We start from the raw sequence: 14,354 nt of genomic DNA on the forward strand, positions 1-14,354 counted from the left end.
TTGACTGCATCTCAATTTTTTTTGTCACGGTTATATAATTCAAAAATTAAATAAAATATGATGCATTCATATTAAGGAAAATGTATGGAGCCATTAATAATGGTAATATAGATTAATATTTGCTAAGAAGGAAAAAGGTTCACAATTTGTTAAAAAAATACAAGTTATACAACAATATAAGTATAATATACCCCTTTATGAAACATTTATATATTTCTTAAGTGTCTATATTCACAGGGGGGGAATATACAACTAAGATGTAGTAGAATATGGAAAAGGCATACTTCTGGGACCCCTGGGTGGCTCAGGCGGTTAAGCGTCTGCCTTTGGCTCAGGTCATGATCCCAGGGTTCTAGGATAGAGTCCCGCATGGGGCTCCTAGCTCAGCGGGGAGCCTGCTTCTCCCTCTGCTTGTGCGCTTGCTCTCTCTCTCTCTCTCTCTGACAAATAAATAAATAAAAATCTTTAAAAAAAAAAAAAAGGAAAACGCATACTTCTTATACATTACCACCAATTACTTGTATAATACAAAGAAGTATCTATTGAAGAGATGTAAATTTCCAGAAGTTCTAAACTGCCAAATTAAAGAGGTTTGGCAATATTCTGTGGCTAACAAAATGCTTTGGCAGATTCTTTTTTTGATTTAATTTATGGTTACTACTTTAGGTTTAGAATCTTTTCATTACATTGCTTCTACTCTGAAATAATTGTCCCTCTGAATTTCACATTTTCCACTTGTGTTCAACATCTCTATATTTAATCATCAAACATTTAAAAATATATAATATATTCACTGTTCAAATCCCAAAATAAATAAAAATTATATTTATCATGAAAGGTCTCGCTCCACTCCTGCCCTTTCACTATTTTCTTAGTTCTTATGTATCCCTAGAGTTTCTTTATGTAAATATAAGCAAGTATAAATGCATATTCTTATTTTCCCCTTTTGTTACTACCTATACTGTTCTGGACTTTAAGAAATTTTGGTAGATCTTGGGGTACCTGGGTGGCTCAGTTGGTTGAGCGTCCAACTCTTGATTTCAGCTCGGGTCATGGTCTTGGGGTCGTGGGGTCAAGCCCCGAGCAGGGCTCAGTGCTCAGCATGGAGTCTGCTTGTCCCTCTACTTCTACTCCTCCTCCACCTCACTCACACACTCTCTCTAAAATGAATAAATAAAATATTTTTAAAAAATTTTTAGTAGATCTTGGAGATCTTTCTTAATATATAGAAAGCTAGCTTGTTCTTTTGTTGTTATAGCTGCATAGAATCCCTTCACATGGATGTACCATAATTTATTTTTCCAGTCCTCTGTTGCTGGACACTTGTGTTGTTTCCAAATTCTTGCTATTATTAATGATGCAGCAGCAATGAATGCCTTTGTACTTATGTAATTTTTTCCCCTGGCAGCTATACCAAATAAACACCCAGAAATGGAATTACAGGGTCAGGGTAAATGCATGTGTAGTTCATGGACAACGTCAACTTGATCTCTATAAGGGAGGTACTAATTTTCATTTCCACAAGCAATATATGATATTTTTGCCACCTTGAAATATAAGGCCCTGTTTTCTTTCTTTCCTTTTTTCTTTTTTTTTTTTAAAGATTTTATTTATTTATTTGAGAGAGAGAATGAGAGAGAGCATGAGAGGGAAGAGGGTCAGAGGGAGAAGCAGACTCCCTGCCGAGCAGGGAGCCCGATGCGGGACTCGATCCCGGGACTCCAGGATCATGACCTGAGCCAAAGGCAGTTGCTTAACCAACTGAGCCACCCAGGCGCCCCCTTTTTTCTTTTTTAAAGATTTTATTTATTTATTTGACACAGAGAGAGAGGGTGCACAAGCAGGGGGAGTGGCAGGCAGAGGAAGACAGAGAAGCAGGCTCCCTGTGGAGCAGGGAGCCGATGCCGAACTCAGTTCCAGGATCATGACCTGAGCCAAAGGCAGATGCTTAATGGACTGAGCTACCCAGGTGTCCCAGGCCCTGTTTTCTAATTAACAATCAAAGATGTTTTTATAGCAATAGTAATCAATGCATTTGTAGGTCTCTTTTCAATTTACAAAGTACTTTCTTATGTTAAATAATAGCTAATATTTATTGAGCATTACAATATCAGGCATTTTGCTGGACATTATAAAGTAGTGGTTAAAAGCAAACTGGAGTCAAACTGAATCTGAAACTTTGCTCCAACACTTACTAGCTATACGACCAGGTGCTTAATCTCTTAATCTCTTCATAAAACTGAAAGGATTATAATGTACTTACCTCTATAGGCAGTGTACTGGGGTTAAATGCTAATACACATAAAGTACCTGAAACACTCTATGACACATGTGAGCAGTGGATAAATGCTATCACTTATTCCTGAACATTTCTATGAGAGAGGTTGTATTGTTCCCACTTGATACCTGAGTAAACGGACATGGAGAGGGATTGGGTCATAGAATTGGTAAGTGATAGAGCCAGGATTTTGAAATATCTGCTTCTTCCTCTTGTCCAGTTTGGTAGCATAGGACACTTGGGTTTGGCCAGCTTTGCAAGTATGTGCTGGGTGGTAGAGTTGTAAATGTTAAACAACCAGCTAGTCAATAAGGGAGGGGGCATGTATGTATGTACAGGGTTGGCTTCATGGCTGTGAGAGGTCATACTTCTCTATCTTGAAATTCTTAATTATTTTTGAACAGGGTCTGCACATTTTAATTTGCACTGGGCACCAAAATTATGTAGTCTGTCCCATGTACATATATGTGTATTATAACTTTCACCATGTAAAGGAGGTATAGCATATAACTTATAGATAATAATAAAATGCACAATGCTTTTTATGACAAATTCCATATGGTAAATCGATTCTAACAGTATGCTTTTTTGGGGGGGGATATTGTATGGCCTCTCTAGGTTGCAACTGACCAATGAGTGTAGTTCTGATATGAATGTTGGTTCATACTTTCTTTTATGTTCTGCAGCTATTCACAACATAATGGCTACAGAGTTGACACACTTTTAAGTTTAATCTGCATTAACTTATCTCTGTCACTTCTTAAATCCAGGTGATCAAGAAAACAATTATCAAGCATCTGCCGATCTGTGTGATATAAATACTCCCACTATGGCAGATTCCAAGCTACCAACGGATGTCACCGAATGAAAAGCTGGGAAGAGATGAGCATATCATATTTCCACAAATGTAGATACAGCAGACATAAACAATCTGAAGAACATAAATGGTAAAATGGAGTGAAATAAGTAGGAAATAATGAGGGATGCCTGGGTGGCTCGGTCGGTTAAGCGATTGCCTTCAGTTCAGGTCATGATCCCAGGGTCCTGGGATTGAGTCCCGCATCAGGCTCCCTGCTCCGCGGGGAGCCTGCTTCTCCCTCTGCCTCTGTCTCTCATGAATAAATGAATAAAATCTTAAAAAAAAAAAAAAAAAGAAATAATTAGGAAGTAATGAGTTTTGTTACCTTTGTTTTTAATATAATTTATCTCATAAGTTTGTTTAAATTTAATAATGGCTGTGCTTAATGACCAGTTCAGAAAATTCCTAAAAATTGGACAATTGGCTCCTTCCAGCCGGGACAAACTACCGATATGGATCATAAGCTTCCAGAAAGCAGGCAATGAAGACACAGAGCTGGCCACGTGGTAGAGTGGGGAGGAGGGTGGTTATTTGCGTGAGTCAGTGAGTACCCTAGAATATGGATAGAGACAAAGGCAGGCCAGTATATGGCAAATGGTAACTGCACAATAAAACGGAAGAATTATTGCCGTGTGATTATTACTAGAGCTAATAATTTCTTGGACATCATTTCCCATTTCAGAGTTTCGTTTCCCATTTAAAAAGTGGGAGGTAGGGCGCCTGGGTGGCTCACTTGGTTAAGCGACTGCCTTCGGCTCAGGTCATGATCCCGGAGTCCCAGGATCGAGTCCCGCATCGGGCTCCCTGCTCAGCAGGGAGTCTGCTTCTCCCTCTGACCCTCCCCCCCTCTCATGCTCTCTCTATCTCATTCTCTCTCTCAAATAAATAAATAAATAATCTTAAAAAAAAAAAAAAGTGGGAGGTAATCATACCTTTCTCATCGCCCTCAGTGTACTCCCGGATTTTTGTCCATTTTGTTCACTGCTGCCTACAATATAGTAAGTGCTCAGTAAATGCTTGTTGAATGAAAAAAATGAATGAGTCCTATTTTGGTGAATTGAAGCTCCAGGTAATTCGTAAAGCGACACGCAATCGGGGTCGTCCTTGTGATACTAAGTGAAGCTGCGGGACTCGGATCCTGGGCGAGAGAAGGGCTGGACCGCTCCGGGTCTCCGCCGGCCCCGCCCCCAGCCCCGGGTCTCCGTCGGCCCCGCCCCCAGCCCAGCTCCAGGGCCCCGCCCCCGCTCCGGCTCGGCCCGCGTTGTCAGCCCCTGTTTCCGGGCGGGCCTCCGGAGGCGGGCGCACAAGATGGCGGCCCCGGTACTTTGGGGCGGGCGGCCGCAGCTTGGCCTTGGGCTCTAGCCCGGGCTTAAGGTCCAGAGACAGGCTTCGCCCGGGTGACAGGAGGTCTGGGCGGTGCCGCTGGGCCTCGTGGGCTGCCAGGTCCGCTCGGTGCTACCCCCGGGGCCCGCCGCCTCCCCAGCCCTGCCCCGGGGCGGAACCGAAGGAAGATCAGGTCTGGCCGCCCCGCCCCGCACCCCGTGGCTGATCCGTGGGTGTTCACTATTAACTTTGACTTCAGCCACGTGTAGCTTCCATGGCGGCCTCACAGGTCCTGGGGGAGATTAACATACAGGCGGGAGAGACGGCCAAGGCCGGAGACAGGGACCTGCTGGGGAACGACTGTCCGGAGCTGGACGGGCTTCTCCAACGCTCCTGGAGGCAGAAGTGCGCCTCTTACGTGCTGGCCCTACGGCCCTGGAGCTTCAGTGCTTCACTCACCCCGGTGGCCCTGGGCAGTGCCCTGGCCTACAGATCCCAGGGCGTCCTGGATCCCAGGCTGCTGGTGGGTTGTGCTGTGGCTGTCCTGGCCGTGCACGGGGCTGGCAATTTGGTCAACACTTACTATGACTTTTCCAAGGGCATTGACCACAAAAAGAGTGATGACAGGACCCTGGTGGACCGAATCTTGGAGCCCCAGGATGTTGTTCGGTTTGGAGTCTTCCTCTACACTTTGGGCTGTGTCTGTGCCGCTTGTCTCTACTACCTGTCTCCTCTGAAACTGGAGCACTTGGCTCTCATCTACTTTGGAGGCCTGTCTGGCTCCTTTCTCTACACAGGAGGTAAGAGTTGGCCTGTTTTCTGGCTGCATGTACTAGACACTCCTGCTTCGCATAGGAGTTACAGGGCTGGAGAAGAGGTGTCAAAGGTTCTTTTCTGAGTTAGGCCATTTACGTGAAATCTATAATGTGTGGGTCATGTGGATTTTTTGAGAACAGTAGTGAGTTGAGAAAATCCTGGCTTGGTTTATGGATGTTAGGAATCACAGATACGGAAATTTTTCCATCTAGTTTCTTTTCATTGGTTGTATCTTAAAACGCCACCGTTTCAAATTTTAGTGGAATTAAATTTGAAGAGCTCAACGTTATACAGCTAATTACTTTCAGCTAGTTTGCTGTGTGATTCTTTGCCACAGCTTATTAAGGTAGTGATGGGCACGTGGTCAAATCCTACTTACTGAGCATCTGTTATGTGCCAGGCACTGTTCTATGTGAACCCAGCAGTCACAGTTCCTGAGCAAGGGCTCTTGTGGAAGTTATTTTATAGATCTTGAGGAGAGAGAGAAAGTAAAAATAATATAAATTCTATTCAGGATGACCAACGTCCTGGTTTGCTCAGGACTTAAGACGGTTCCCAGGATGCTGGACTTTTGGTGTGGAAATCAGGAGAGTTCCTGGTAAGCCTGGATGAGTTGGGACCCTGATTATAGTATATAAAAACATGATTAGTGCTATAGGGAAAAAAATAAGTAGAGCAAGGAGGGAGGACATAGCTGTTTGAAATAGTTTGATCAGGGTAGACCTCCTCAAAAAGGTAATGTGAGCAAAGATAGAAGAAAGTTGGCTAAGCATGTATCTAGAGAAAGAGTGTTTGAAATCTCAGAATGGCAGTTGCCAAAGGCCTTAAGGCAGGAGTGTCCTTCAAAAGTTTGAGGAACAGCATGAGTCCATTATCTGTGAGTGAGGGAGAGAGTAAATACAAGGAGGTAAAGCAAGGGAAGTATGTGTGGGGAGGGCAGAGAAGCACAAAAATTATGTGGGCTTTAAGATTTTCAAGGAATCAGTCTGGCTGCGGTATTGAGAATGGGTAAAGGTGAGTGGGCAAGGACTGAAGCAGGGAGACGAGGAGGCTGTTGAGCAATCCAGGCAAGAGAGGTTTGGCGGGCTGGATCAGGGTGGTAGTGGTAGAGAAGGGAAGAGGCCGTCAGATTCTGAATATATTTTGAAGGTAGACACTGTTTGCTGCTGGACAAGATGTGAGGCAGGAGAGAAACAGGAATTCAGCGTAACTCAAAAGCTTTGGCCTGAGCACCTGGAATGATAGAGTTGGTGTCAAGTGAGATGGAGAGGGTCGAAGGTAGGGTTTGGGGGAGAAAATTGGGAGATTGACTTTGGACATCTTGACGTATTAGATCTCCAAGTGGATGTCTGGACCTAAGCCATCTGAGTTCCAGGGAGAGGCCTGAGCTGGAGCTATCTGGGGGTCTCTGGCACCTAGATCAAGTTGTGTGACTGGGTGAGATCACCAGAGGAGGGAGTGGTGATAGAGACACAAGGGGACCAGGAGTGAGCCCTGGGGCACCCCAACATTAAGAGGGGGAGAAAAGAAGGAACAGGCGAAGAGAGTGTGATGGAGGAGCCCTCTGTGAAAGCTCAGTAAAGGAAATCAGTAGAGTGCATGGGGCCGCAGCAGAAGGATGAGGCCCTCTCTGTGAAGGTGACTCATATGTGAAGGATAAGGAGCAAGTGACGGGGCAGAAATGGGTCTGATTCGCGTGCCAAGTCCTTCAGGGCTGGAGGAACAGTGCATGCAAATGCCCTGGAGTGGGCGAGAGCTTGGCATATTCTAGGATTTATGAAAGGCCAATATGATCGAGAGGGACAAGGAAATACCGTTGGGGAGGCTGGCCAGGGCTGGATTGTGCTGGTCCCACAGGGCCTCCAGCTCCCAGCCTTCAGCCTCAGTCCTTGGACCCCTTTCCTCTAATTCTGTCTACTTCCTGGGTGATTTTAGCCCATCTCGTGGCTTCATATGCCATCTGTTAACCTCGTGACTATCAAATGTATAGCTCTGGCCCAGATCTCTGCACTCAACTCAGACTCGTCTGACTTCTTCCTTACTAGCTTCTCCTAAAGGCCTCACGGGCATCTCAAGCCAATGTGTCCAAAGCCAAAGTCCTGATCTCCCCTAAGAAACCTGCCCTACCCCCAGCTTCCCCCATGTCATTCCACAGCAACTTCCTCCTTCTAGTTCTTCAGGCTAAAAGTCATGGGCATCATCCTTGACTCTCCTCCTCCCATCCAGTCCATCAGCAAATCCTCTTGACTCTACTTTCAAAATGCATTTGGGATCTGACCATGTCCTGCCACCTCCCACCCCCACTATCATCTCCTCAATTATGGTTGCAGGTTCTTTACTGATCTCTCTGTATCCACCCATGTCCCTTTCAGGGTGCTTCCAAATGAGCAGCCTGAGTAGTCCTGTTCAAACATAAGGCAGCTACATCAGTCCTCTGCTCACAGTTCCCCAGTGGCTCCCATCTTGTTCAGAGGAAAGGCCAGGGTCTTCACAGTGACCCCCACGATGGGGCATTATCGGCTTACCCTCTCCCTTCCCCCTTCCTCCCAGCTCTGTTGCCCCCTTCTTTCCTCCTGCTCACTGTGCTCCAGCCACACTGCCCTCCTGGCTGTTTCTGGTACAGTCAGGGCATGCTGCTGCCTCAGGTCCTTTGTAGATGCTTTTCTTTGGCTTGGAATGCCCTTCCTCCTTCTGTCTGCCTGATTCACTTTCTAACCTCTACCCATTTGCTCACTTGTCAGCTGTTTTGTGAGGCCTTGCTTTCTACCCTATTTAAAATTATAAAACAATAGAGTGTTTTTGCAGCAACTGAAAATAAGTGTGTACACACACACACACACACTGTGTTTTCCCCCACAATACCTTCCCTGTTGCTTTCTTCTGCTTTATTTTCCTTCATAGCACATACTACTTCTAACACACTATCTAAAGTACTGACTTTGTTAATTGTCTTCCCCCTTAGACTGTAAGCTCCCTGGGATTAGGGATTTGGGTCTTTGTTCTTTGCTGAACCTATGGTGCCCAGAACACTGCCTGGCATGTTGTTAGTACTTAATATTCATTGAATGAACAAATGCGGAGACACTGAAACGCAATGAGCAGAGTCATGACATAATCTGATTTATGGTTTTTTTTTTAAATATTGACCTTTATTGATATAATTGACTTACTGTGAAATGCACAGATCTTAAGTGTTATAGTTTGATGAATTTCGACAAATGCTTACAGTTGTATAACCCACACCCTGTCCTGATACAGAACATTTCCATCACCCTCAAAAGCTTTCTTCCCTGTCAATTCCCACTCTCCCCATCCCTCTCCAGAGGCCACCACTGTTTGCTTTCTTTCACAGAGATTGTTTGGCCTGGTCTAGAACGTTATGTAAATGGAATCGTTCTGTATGAATTCTTGTGCTCAGCATGGTAGTTTTGAGATTTCATCATGTTGTGATGGGCATCAGTAGTGAGTAGTATCCATTGTGTGGACACAACCACGGTTTGTTTATCCTTTCTCCTGTCCAGCAACATTTGGATTGTTTCTGTATTTTGGCTATTATGCCTGAGCACTCACGTTGAAGTCTTTCTGTGGATATTGTTTTCATTGTTCTGGGGTAAATGCCTGGGAGTGGAATCTCTGGGTCAGAGGGTAGATGAATGTTTAACTTGATGGGAAGCTGCCAACATGTTTTCTAAAGTGGTTGTACTAGTCTTATCTTCCCCACTGGCAATGTGTAAGAGTTCTAGTTACTCCGTGGCCTTGCCAACATTCTGATTTATGTTTTAATGAATTCATGCTGGCCACAGTGCAGAGAGCTCACCCAGTCCTTCACCGTGTTGGCTCCTTTGGAGAGTGGTGTTGGGAGGGGTGGGAATGCCCAAAAGGAGAGGTGGGCCACATTCTGGAGCAGGTGGAGCCCATGAGCCGTGGGCCAGACTCCGGAAGCGGCTTTCTCCCTGAGGGCTCTATCATTTTCTTGTGTCAGAGAACCTCCAGAAGGTTACCAGACCGCTCTCAGCTGCGGAGTGGGCTTGTGGTTGGTTTCTGTGTAGAACCTGTTCAAGGTGGGGGTGTATCCTTGCAGGTACAGGTTTCTGTTCAGCTTGGCTCACATCGTTTCTTGCCAAATGACCTAAGGAGATCCAGCCAGATGGGTAATCTAGCCAGATGTCACGGTGAGAGAGCTCTCGTGTTTTCTTCCATCGTGACAGCTCTCATGTCTGCTTGGAGAGCTGAGAATGTCAGCAAAAGAGGAGGGGCAGCTGGGGGAGAGACTTGCCGGGTCCCCGTTGGGAGTATTCCCGCCTGGCACCTTCCCTGGGTGGGGGTTGTTCCCTCAATGCGTGAGATACTGCAAGAGACATCAATTTACTAATTTGTAATGGGAGCCAATGCTCTGCTTGAGAGAGCTTCCTCCTGGAGGGCACGTCCTCAGACAACCAAATAATTTGTCACAGCACTGCTTGGGGAGTGCCGAATGAGTTCGCTGCGTGTTGGTGGCTGCCGGGCGCCATGGCTGTGACCCTTTCCTGGGGACGCTTCATTCTAAAGAACCAAGGGTGGTCACTTAGCCACCAAAGCACCCCGACTAAACGGAGATGTTAGCTAATGCTCTGGTGGTAATCATCTTGCAGGATATGAATGTATCAAGTGTCACGTGTCCGTTATCTTTCAATAAAGATGGAAAAGAAACAACAACCCGGAACCCCAGCTACCAGTGTGAAGGGAATCTTGAGCCCAGTCCTGTTCTTTGGCTGCCCTGGCTTTAGATCCTCTGCAGACCATGGTCCCTTACCGTTTTAGCTGGTTAAAGTGCAGTTGATGACCCAGTACTTTCCTTTATCTCCGGATCCTGAGGCCGCGAGTTGGAAGCGTGGTTAGACCGGGAGGTTTCGCAGGCCTCTGTAGCAGTCTGTGTGGGGCCCACCTCTCAGCTGCTGCATACTGCCTCACTCTGAGCCGGACATTTTTCTTCACCTCGGCCCCAGACTCCAGGTGCTTGTTACTGTAGCTCTGTGTTCCGTTCAGCCTTTGTGCCTCGCGTTGGGGAGCGAGCTGTGAACAAACCAGACCCAAGGCCCTGCCCTCATAGAACTTACGGTTTGAGAGAAGGACGGAGATGGAGTAATTAGAAGCATGATGGATTTTACAAAGCTGGAAATCTGGGTGCCCTGGGAGCATATGTATCGCAGGGGGACCGGATGTGGCCTAGGGGATGAGGGAAGGCTGCCTGGAGGAATGGTCTTTTACGTTTTGAAGGGTGAATAGGAGTTAGCCTGGCAAGGGCCGGGTGGGGTGTCTGAAGGCCCCGAGGAACCTACGGAAATATGAGTGGAGGAGTGGGGAGCTCAAGGCGAGGCTGGAGGGAGGAGGCAGGGCAGGCCCAGAGGTGAGCTGGTAAAAGATCTGAGGACAACCTGTGTAAAGGGTTTTCTGGTGTATGTTGGGGGAGGGGCACAGTCCGGTGAGTATTTCCAAAGGACCCCTCTGGCTGCCCATGGAGATAAGGGGAGGGAGGGGGAGGAGAGGTCCTGAGAATGGGTGTCACAGTGTTCCCCACATAGGGTGACCATGACTCAGATTTGGGGATGGAGTGAGATCCGATGGAGTGTGGCATCACTGGAGAGAACTGGGCAGGTTTGAATGAAGTGGTTTAGACAGGATTTGAAGTGGGTTGGCAGTATAGGAAGAGGAGTTTGGGGTGATTTAGTTGTAACTTCAGGGGAACCAGATAGGGGAAGCAGCACTGTAACTTCGTCGTCTTAGCTGTTTTATTTATCACGTGAGTGGAAGTTTCTTTATGTAGAGTGGGTATCCTGAAATTTCACTGAGATGCCCTGGGGGTTTTCAAAACCAGATCCCCCCAGAGGTTGTGGAAGAAGGAGGCAGCAAAGAGCCTGGGATGGGTATTCTGTGAGGGACTGACTGACAGAAGCCACGTCTTGCAGGGGTCGGTGAAGGGAGAAAGAAGCCAAAGACCCAGATTGTAAGACCTTTTAGAGCCTTCACGGGCTCTCTGGTTAAATAGTGTGTGTAGTGGGAACCCACTGCTCTTTGTCGCAGGACTTTGCTGGGGACAGTAGGAAGGAAAACTTGACTCTGAAGCCTAACTGGGTGCTAAAAGATGAGTGTTCTCTGCCCCTCTGTGTCATTGGAGACAAAATCAGGTTTGCTCCGGGGGGGTGGGGCAGGGAGCTCCCTGACTGGCCGTTCTCACCATCTGAGAACTCACCGCTCCCAGCCAGGAGTAGCCTGCCTTTGGACTGATGAACAGCCCCTCAATTTCCAGCCCTTGATCTCACACCAACTCTCTGGGTTTTCTGGCCATAGGAATTGGATTCAAGTATGTGGCTCTGGGAGACCTCGTCATCCTCATCACTTTTGGCCCGCTGGCTGTGATGTTCGCCTATGCCGTCCAGGTGGGGTCCCTGGCGGTCTTCCCACTGGTCTACGCCATCCCCCTCGCCCTCAGCACCGAGGCCATTCTCCATTCCAACAACACCAGGGACATGGAGTCCGACAGGGAGGCCGGCATCGTCACGCTCGCCATCCTCATCGGCCCCACCCTCTCCTACATGCTCTACAACACGCTGCTCTTCCTGCCCTACCTGATCTTCAGCATCCTGGCCACACACTGCAGCATCAGTCTGGCCCTCCCCCTACTCACCATCCCCATGGCCTTCTCCCTGGAGAGACAGTTCCGAAGCCAGACTTTCAACAAACTGCCCCAGAGGACTGCCAAACTCAACCTCTTGCTGGGGCTCTTCTATGTCTTTGGTATCATTCTGGCCCCAGCGGGCAGTCTGCCCAAACTGTAAGGGGACCCAGAGCTCCCCCTCCCCGTTTCCCAGTATTGGAATATGTTTGTTGAAGGCAGAGAATCCGAGGAGGAAGGGTGACTTAGCAGCGAGGGGGCTGAGGTTGGCTTCTGAACTCCCACCTTTTTTTATTATTATCTTTCTAAAGATAAGGTTTTCATTTTGTATTACTCCGTTTTATGGTGAATCTCGAAACCACTGGTAGCGGGTGAACTGGCTGCGTGGTCCTTGTTTTATTTATAATTTCCACTAGGGGGTGATGTTAGGTCACTTTAAAGCAGATTAAAAGGCCCTAAGACTGTGAAGGAGCTGCCGGGTTGGCCTCCTGTCCTGGAAGCGCAGTAGTCACTGGGCTCCCGCTTGCCCTGCTCACCCGCCGGAGGTGTCATCCTGGTAGCTTGGTCTCGCAGGATGTGCCCGTGATCGGTGCCAGGCCCCAGTGACCCGGGGCGCATCTGTCTTTTACCCTGAGCCCTTGGGGCCTGAAATACACTGCTTGAGAGAGAAAGTCCCTCATTAACAGCCTACCGTGGCTCCCGGCTTTTTGCCTAGGTCGGGATTCGGACACTTTGACCCTTCATCTCTCCTTTCACTTACTGCAGCATCAGTCTGGCCCTCCTGTTCTTTGGCTGCCCTGGCTTTAGATCCTCTGCAGAGAAGTGGCAGATCAACCTGCAGCCAGCTAGCCAAGCTGAGGGCTGGGGAAGGGAGCAACCCCACCCTGGAGGCAGCTGAGAAAGTCACTCTGCTTTTGATTAGAAATTGGTACCACTGCTATTTTCCCTTTGCAGGACCTACTGGATGGCAGGAAGGACTCCAGCCCTTTCAGTAACTATTAAGAGCCCTGAAATCGTAGGGATTTCAGACTCCTTAAAGCTCCTTCCCCTGACCCATCGCCTTTCCTCCTGCCTCCCTGTGCCCACCTTCTGTCCGGTTCCCATTTGTGTGTCTCCCAGCCACGGAGCCTGACTATTTGGGTAGCAGTTTAGCAGCTGAATTGGGGGCAGTTGTCATTTCCCACAGAGCCACAGGATGAGCAGACCAGGGACGTCCGCTCATCCGTGAACGAATAAGCCGATAGACACAGTCCTGACCCTCTTCAGCCAAAATGGCAGGCCCTGCCAGGGAAGGCACTGTGTTTTCCTATTTGAAGACAGACGTGCAGTATTGACCCTGCTTCTCCCAAAGGCTTCCGTTGCCTTGTGCAAAGATCTTTTGCTCCCAGAATGGGGGAATTCCAGTGCTGATCGTAGCTGTTTCTCACTTCAGTGCCTGCAAAGTACAATTTCTGGGCGAGAGTGGCTCAGCTGTCTTTGGTCCAAGACTGAAATAGATCGAGACCATCATCATTATACTTTTCTGTTGTGATTATAGCCTTTCTGATTGGTGTTTCAGGGTCTTGGCCGCCGAAAGAGACAAGAACTAGTTCTTACCCCTTCAAATCAGGTTAATTATGATTTGGCTCCTTGGAGTTAGAATTGGTCAGTCTCCTTGGAAAAAACATGTTTGGAAATTGCAGGCATTCCTCCAAAGCTAAAGGTGGTTTGTCTGCAGAGGTCCAGAATCCTCGAATGGTGGTCGGAACCCAGTAACAGGAGAAGGAAGGACGGTCCTCCTATCCTGCCGTTCTTCCCAGCACCATTTTTGTTTTACACCAGGCCCAGAGCATTGTGCTTCAAAGCCAGGCTCTTGTGGCTCCTCTTGAGAGCAGGCCGTTCTCACACAGGGCTCCCTCCTGCGGCTCTAGGACTGGAGCTCCCTGCATCCCCAGACCACACCCGCCTTCCTAAGCCCTCATGCCGGGAGGTGTCCGTTGGCCTCTGCACTGCATCGTGGTACAGATTTTAATGCGTATTTTTATATATAAATATTTTAAAAGGCCAAATTTAGTGCCAGGGTTTATATGCAGGCCACCACATTTGTATTACATCTCCTGATTCAATGAAGGTGTTCTTTAGACTTGTTAATAAAAACAATATTTATCAGTCGTCTTTGCTTTCCTCCTTCTTGTCTTACTGTGAACTTGGAATCGTAAACCTTAGGAGACCAGCACAGGAACACTGGGACATTCGGTGGGGGTGGGGGTGTGTCCTCTGATCTTTGATGATGAATCTGGGGAGGGTTTGACCAGACTTGATGAGCCTTTAGGAGAGACCGGAGGGACTGCTTAGAGCCAGCTAGGCCAGATTAACCTCGCTCCCCCTGTCCTTAGCTACTTTCATTTTCCTTTTTTCTTGATAGGGTCACTGTGCTGATGGATGGG

At 47.6% G+C, this 14,354-nt stretch overlaps 1 protein-coding gene across 1 annotated transcript; it reads left to right on the forward strand.

The window, feature by feature from the left end:
• The first annotated feature begins 4,719 nt into the window (after positions 1-4,719).
• UBIAD1 (UbiA prenyltransferase domain containing 1) lies at positions 4,720-14,074 on the forward strand. Its single transcript, XM_021683430.1, has 2 exons — positions 4,720-5,260; positions 11,604-14,074. Exons 1-2 carry the CDS (start codon positions 4,735-4,737, stop codon positions 12,089-12,091), a joined length of 1,014 nt encoding a protein of 337 aa, XP_021539105.1. The 5' UTR covers positions 4,720-4,734; the 3' UTR covers positions 12,092-14,074.
• Positions 14,075-14,354: the final 280 nt, after the last annotated feature.

The sequence above is a fragment of the Neomonachus schauinslandi genome, chromosome 4 (genome assembly GCF_002201575.2).
Source record: "Neomonachus schauinslandi chromosome 4, ASM220157v2, whole genome shotgun sequence".
NCBI classification, from domain to species: Eukaryota; Metazoa; Chordata; class Mammalia; order Carnivora; family Phocidae; genus Neomonachus; species Neomonachus schauinslandi.